Genomic DNA, 7,303 nt, shown 5'->3' on the forward strand with positions numbered 1-7,303 from the left:
TTTCCTTTTCTAAAGGCCGAAGACGATGGCCTTAGTTCCAGCCGATTTGTTAGCCAAGATTGATTTTAATCTGTTGCAATTTTGGAAGTTATTTGTTGTTGTCGTCAATCACAGTCTGATTATTGTCGTTTTTGGACGACGAATCAATCTGGCGGTTTCTCATACTGTTTTTGGTCACTGGTTTTTTTAGGGCGACAACTCCATTCTTGTTGCCAAAGACGATGACACCAAACTTCGCCAAGTTATCCCGTTGCCGTTGTCGGAGAAGACAACTCTACCAAGATTCCATTCTACCAAGTTTTTTCCCTACAATTCCGCTCTGTTCGGCGCCGCGAGGAAGACAAAGAGCTGGTTGTTCCATCGACTACCTCTCTGTTCAAAGCTACTCGGAGAAGACGACTATGTGAGTCCGTTTTTGGTTTCTACACGATGGATTATTTTCTCCGCCAAGAACTCTATTTCCGTCGAGAAGATAGGCGTTGATTTGATTCAGAAAACCAACACATTTAATCCACTAGCAATCAGCCAGCATCCAAAAAATCTTTTGCTGCTGATTGATCTCCTTCGTCTCTGGTTTTTAGCTATGTTTGGAAGCAGGGAAGAAGATGATACTATAGCTGGATTTAATTTTGGAAGATGGGCCCAAACCCACACGGCTAAGGAAGGCCCACATATCCAAGTGTGTTGGAAGATGGGCTCAAGCTCATAAGATATGGACCCACCATGATCACACGAGCTAGTGGGACCCACCATGATCACGCGAGCTGGCATTATGAGTCTTACACAAGAAGAAGTCATATAAAGCCATAATTATTATGGAAGGTCCCACAGAAGAGTTTCAGTTTAAAGGTGTTTAAGTCATATTAGTCTTCTATTTATATTGGGTTATTTAATTATGCTAGGACTTATCTTTAAGTGTTAGAGTTTGGGTGTAATTGGGACAAGGGTAGTTTAATTATAGTTGGACTCTACTACTTTCCTCTATTATAAATAGAGGTTCATGTACTCTGATTACAAAAAGTCAATGAAGTATTTCTCTTTTCCTTAAATTCAATAGTGAATAATTATATGTTGAACACATAATGAGGAAAAGCTGTGATTGAGAAACTTTAGTCCATTACTGGTGCGAAGAGTATGAACTCAAGCACTAAATTGATTCTTTATTTGAAAATTTTCAAAAATACATCAAATACTTCGGACACCTCTCAGAGGCAATACACCCAAATAACATGACTAAAATCGTCTATAAATGAAACAAAATACTTAACCAAATAGACTAGGGACTCGACATGGACCTCATACATCAGAATGTATCAATTCAAATATGCTAGAACTATAAGTAAAACTAATGGGGAAATTAGTTTGACGATGTTTCCCCAATTGACAAGACTCAAATCAAAAGAAATATTAGCTGGCAAAGATGGAAATTATAGACGAAGCTTAGTTGGTGATGGATGTCCCAAAAACACGTGCCATAACTATGATAAATCTTTAATTGTAAGTGCCAATGCTTTTGGTATAGATACATTATCCAAGAAATATAACCCTCCTTTCTCATGTTTGAAACCAATCGTTCTCTTTACTGCAAGTCTTGGAGGATAAAAGTAAGAGAAAAAAAATTAAAAAACAGTTTAGAAATTTAGTTATGTGACTTATAGATAAAGAGATTAACAGGAAAGTTTGGAACAAAGAGAAACACGCTCAATGACATCTGATAGGTGTGTGTATAGTACCATCCCCTTGAATCGAGGAGGTAGACCCATTGACTAAAGTAATAGGACGACAAGACTAAGAAGGATGGATAGATTAAAATAAGGAACCATACCTGACATGTGGGTAGAGGCTCTTGAATTGATGATTCGGGAAGGAAAATGAAACACATTTAGTGTTGGCATACCTGTGCTCACCATTGTGGGACTTGTTGAGGAAGATGGATCAGGCTCATTAGTAGGAGTGATATTTGTGGTGTTCAATTGACCAAGTTTGTGTAGTAACTGTTGAATCTTCTCTTGAGGACCAAAGTATGTTTCTTTGTCTGTCATAGTCGAGTTTGCTCACCCTGGCTTGCCAAATGTCTCCCAACACTTATCAAAGAAGTGGGTTGTGCTACCATAATGACTACATGTTTGATTCCCTCTATCACCTCGATCACATCCTTGAGTAGAGGAATCTCTACCTCTGTTTCTATGACTACTCCCACGGCCTCTAGCCTCTAGCCTCTAGCCTCAGACTTAGTGCAGTTGCATAAAAAAGTCTGATATCCTTCTCAGGTTTACCTGCCACTGCTCCTGCTACTCAAAGAACTTTGTTAAAAGCTTGTTCTAGTGTACCTACATCATCATTAGCCAACAATTGTGTCCTAATAACAGCATATTCAGATTCCTATCCATCTAAAAACCTAATAATCTGAATCTGTTTTTCTCTTTCCGAATATCATCCGCTTTTGTAGTGAAGTGATTTACTATAGAACACCCTCAAGTAATCAATGACTGATCTATCACCCCTCTGCATGTGGAAATATCAAACATATAACTCATAAATGCGAGACAAATTGTTTTCCTGTGGTATAATAGAGGCTAGTGTAGTCCATATTTCCTTGGTTGTCCCATAGATCAAGATCTGGTAACTAAAGAGTGAATCCATGATGTTCACCAATCAAGTCATAACTTGATTGTCTTCAGCCTTCTAATCTTCAATTATAGGAGTAGGAGGTCATCTTTGATATATTTAGCCATCCTTTGGGCCTTTAAAAGCATTAGGACAGACCTTGATCAATTCACATAATTGGATCTATTCAACTTAATTGAAGTAATCTGTATAGGTTGAGTGTGTTTACTGTATAAACTCTCAAGAGGTTTAAGGACAGTAAAATGTTTGCTGAATTCTGCTATTTAGTCTTTCAAATTGACTACAATTCAATCCAAATTGAGACTCTATAATCCAAAGAATCAATTATCACATTTGTCCCTGAGCAAGTCAAGTGGGCCCTTCAATTCAAAATTTGGACAAAATCACCACACCCAAATCACAATTCGATGAACAATGGCACACACAACCTTCAACTCTTGAGGAAGTCAATTCAAACAACACCATACATGATGACGGAGGCAGAAAAGAGAAGATGCAGGCACCGAGTAGGTTGCGCAGGTAGGACTGAAGCTAGCTTCAATTAGGGACCCTTAAAAGGGCAGTAAATCATGATAACTGCTAAATTAGCGGTAGAAACCTCAAACAAATGGTTGTGACAGAAAGAAAAAGAAGAAAAAATCTGCTTTTATCTTACCCGTCCAGAAATTGAAATTGATCGATGAACTTGCAATAGGGTTGATCAGCGTGGGAATAGAACCAAGATCTGTAGAAAAACTGCCCAGGATTATTTTCTGCTAACTCTGATACCATGAAAATTAACAAACTTTAGAGGATTTACGAAGAAGAAGAGGGAAAATCAAGAAGAAGAGAGAGGGCAGAGGAGCAGCAGGGATTATTTTTCCTTTCGCCCAAGATACTATTGACCCAGTTTCGGTCACAGCAATCTATCTGGCTAAGTTTTACCACATTGATGAGGACTTCTGTAAAATTTGAGAATATGAAAATAGAAATCATCCACATGTGAACTTTACTAGGTGAGTTCACGCACGCGCATACCAAAAGAAAATAAAAAAAAACTCCCTAGCTCATAATTATATTAAAATGGATAATTTAAGTATTGAAGTAAAAAATTAATAAATCCAAAACGAGATAATGCTTCATGTTCTATCCCCAGGTACACGTTTCAATTTTCAAATGCGCATTAACTCTACTTTCTTGGAATTCAAAAAATTAAGGGAATAGACTAGTCGTCCAGTCCGATGATTACGGAAGATTATTAAGGGAATAGACATGGAATATTTATTTTCGTCTCCGCGACCTCTATCACAATGATGCCAAGCAATGTGACAGCGCTTCCTCTTCCCGATCATTGGGGCTCCATCCAGAACTGCGATTAATCTAAACGCTGAACAGGCTGTAAAAATTTCCGTTTGGATCCGCACCCTTTTGGGAGACTAGGGTTTCAATCCCACAGCTTCAGCTTTATCGTTCTTTGGGATTTTCTCGTTTCCGAATGGCACGCTGCTGCAAATTTGCTCAGCCGAAGGTTCAAGAGAACTTTAACATAGAAGATTAGGACGCTTGTCTTGGCAAAGCCTAACAAATTTACACTTGGGTTCATGATTAAACGGGAGTGAGCTTAGAGATTAAACGAATATTTGACTGCAGAAACGCTATTTGTTACTCCTTGTCAGAGCTTGGTGCCATATCTGCAATGCACTGGTTTTTATTACGACAACAAAGTAGAGATTGTCCAGAAATCTATCTATCACTCTCATGGCATAAGGACATAAAAACTAGTTCCCTCAGTTCGACTGGAAAATGGAGTAGCCTCAGTGGTGCGTGTGGCTTGGATCCTTGACAACGGTCACTGGACAGGGCGCGGAGGAAACAACATAGCTCGAGACGCTCCCCAATAGAATCCTGTGAAGCACAAATGCCAGACATTAGCACCACGACTGAAAGACAGCGAAGAGGAAAATCAAAATAGCATTTGATCCATTTCCGGTAAAAAAAACTCCGCAGGCGTTCCCCCAATAATTCCAATGGAAACAAACTTCACAGAGTAGATTCAAACAAATGAACTTGGCAAACAAAATATAATGAATGATATTTTATTCTTATTTTCACTGATCTCTTTGATTTGAAGAAAACACTATCCGAAATCTGTGTACACTAGTTACCGTTCGAGCTTGCAGAGTCCTCTGCTTCCCATAACCAGTGAATCAAGCTTCAGGTCATCAACAGCCTGCAAGAGCTTTTCCCGGGCATCTCCCCAGTAAATCTTAGCCACGATCGTAACCTTTTCCAAAGACAAGATACGAAAGTAAAAAAACAAGATAGGTCCAAGTTTTTTCTTTAAAAAATGAAAAAGGAGAAAACACTACAGATGAGTCATGGGAAGGAAAATAGTGCCTGTTTCTGCCTGGAAATAGTGTCTAACATGTCCAATACTTCCATATCAAGTTCTAGGTTGTATTGCTGCATCGCCTCTTTTTCTCGAAACTCCACCAGCGGTATCAAAGCTAAATTAATCAACCAAGCATCAATCAGGTGGCAGAATACAGAGAGCTTCTTTCTATTGAGATTAAGAACCAGAAAAAAAGGAAAAAGGTTACAGGAGTTCAAGTTCAACTTACGAGATCCGGTCTTGCCCCGTAGCTGAGTTTTATGCTCCTTCTTGTTGTCAGATTTAACATGAAGGACAACAAGCCTGTCTCCTTTGTCGAGCAGGTTATCGATCGCCCATTTCAGAGCGCATTTGCTGCTCTTAGAGAAGTCTACGGCTACGCCAACGTTGCGAGCGTCTCCCATTTCTCTCTCCTGTTCCACTTCTCGGTCAATTTGACGAAATCGGGCAGGAGGAAGAGCGGAATGGCTCCTCCGTTCCAAGATCGAACCCTATATAGGTCTCAAAAAAGAGACAGGAGGGAGCTGTCAGAAGAACGCTCAATGGGTATCTCTGCTCTGTGTCAAGTTGCCGTTCAAGAAATCAAAGGTGGCGAAACACAGGGAGTGGAGAGAGAAAAATAGCAAAGCGCGTGCGCTGTCTTACATGATGTGGAAAGTGAAATATTCCGATAGATTTAGCTTTTATAATCTTTACTTAACTTTTTTATTTATAAAAAGATAGATTTTAACTTGTGATAAATTAATAAATACTTAATTTTTAAATATTAATTAATTAATAAATAAAAATATAATAATTAAATAAATGCTTACTTTTATAATATTAAAATAGTTAATCAAATTATTATTTTGTAATATCTAAATTTTTACTCCTAAACTAATAATTAATGTTGAAACTTAGGATTCTATGATGAATAATCACAGTAGAAGATGATTAAAGGGTGATTTGAAGAAAAAAAGTTGTGGAGAGAAGGTTATAGGAGGAGAAGAGGAAGAGTGACGAATTTTGAAAAAAGAAGAGGAAAATTAGGGTAATAGGCTTGTTCAAACCTGCCACCTTAAGTTGTATTTATAGATATCAAAAGTATTAATATTACAAGAATACCATTCACCATAGTAAAAGTGAATACGAGACATAAATTATAAAGTAATTACATTAATGTCATGTTATGAGGCGACTTTTTATTTACCATTATACCAGCACTGTGTGAGCCAGTGAGCATTCTCCTTGGTCTATGGTCTTTACCCCATCTTCCACATAATTGGTTGTGTGGGCTTAGGCCCATCTTCCAATATTCCCCCTCAAGTTGGGGGTGAGAGAATATTATAAACGCCCAACTTGTCACAAATGGTGTATAAGATCTTCCTATATAGAATGACAGTCCATTATATCTTCCAACACTCCCTCTCAATCCGGTGGTCTCTTTTTTGCCAAGAGACCCAATTGGTATTGTTGAATTTATGAAAAAGATAAATACTTCATTGACTTCATTAACTTATTATAATTAGAGTACATGAACCTCTATTTATAATAGAGGAAGGTAGTAGAGTCCAATTACAATAAAACTATATTTGTCCCAATTACACCCAAACTTTAACACTTAAAGATAAGTCTTAGCATAATTAAATAACTCAATATAGATAAAAGACAAACATAACTCAAACTAGAACTCTTTTAGGACTTGACTATAAGATAAAGATGCCTCTGTGAGTACTTCTTGATCTTCCAACTTATGTGATAAGGATGCCAGCTAGTGGTAATCATGGTGGGTCCTACTTCTTATGAGTTTGGGCCCATTGTATGGGCCTTCCTTGGTCGTGTGGGTTGGAGCCCATCTTCCAATACTCCCCCTCAAGCTGGGGGTGAGAGAACATCATGAACTCCCAGCTTGCTACAAATGATGTATAAAATCTTTTTGTATAAAATGACACATCTTCCAATATGTCTTCGTCTTCCAACACTCCCCCTCGCGCTGTTGCGTCCTTCCATGAGGCCCAAGTGGCATAATATAAGTGAGAGTAAAAATTACTCTTAGCCGTTAAGACATTGCTTCATACTCAGTCCTAATGCTGGATGTAGGGCACACTCCATCTTATGTAGGTAGTGTGTCTATCGACATTGATCTGAAGTATCCACCATCGTGTCCTTCCATAAGACAACGACTCTCAAGTGGTAGGACTAATAAAAGCCATTACAGGAGGGGTAGTGGGTTTATTTATAATGGTGTCCCAATCCGGACACCGACTCTCATGGTATCCCAACTGTGATATTTTTTAGGGTCAAATAAATTATGGTATGACAAAA

General features: G+C 38.3%; 1 protein-coding gene across 1 annotated transcript; it reads right to left on the reverse strand.

Moving 5' to 3' along the window:
• Positions 1-4,265: 4,265 nt before the first annotated feature.
• On the reverse strand, positions 4,266-5,548 carry LOC137966263 (universal stress protein PHOS32-like). Its single transcript, XM_068812835.1, has 4 exons — positions 5,229-5,548; positions 5,005-5,114; positions 4,773-4,891; positions 4,266-4,512 (listed from the first exon to the last, which is right to left on the reverse strand). The coding sequence occupies exons 1-4, from the start codon at positions 5,401-5,403 to the stop codon at positions 4,422-4,424; spliced, it is 495 nt and encodes a 164-aa protein (XP_068668936.1). The 5' UTR covers positions 5,404-5,548; the 3' UTR covers positions 4,266-4,421.
• Positions 5,549-7,303: the final 1,755 nt, after the last annotated feature.

The sequence above is a fragment of the Aristolochia californica genome, unplaced genomic scaffold (assembly GCF_029961685.1).
Source record: "Aristolochia californica isolate CCGP_79_NKW_82.1479 unplaced genomic scaffold, dmAriCali1.0.hap1 SCAF_5, whole genome shotgun sequence".
NCBI classification, from domain to species: Eukaryota; Viridiplantae; Streptophyta; class Magnoliopsida; order Piperales; family Aristolochiaceae; genus Aristolochia; species Aristolochia californica.

Coding starts and splice junctions, on each gene's coding strand:
- LOC137966263 (XM_068812835.1), bottom strand. CDS start 5,403: ATGGGAGACGCTCGCAACGTTGGCGTAGCCGTAGACTTCTCTAAGAGC. Junction 5,115..5,228: donor ACGGGGCAAGACCGGATCTC/GTAAGTTGAACT, acceptor TGATTAATTTAG/CTTTGATACCGCTGGTGGAG. Junction 4,892..5,004: donor CTATTTCCAGGCAGAAACAG/GCACTATTTTCC, acceptor TCTTTGGAAAAG/GTTACGATCGTGGCTAAGAT.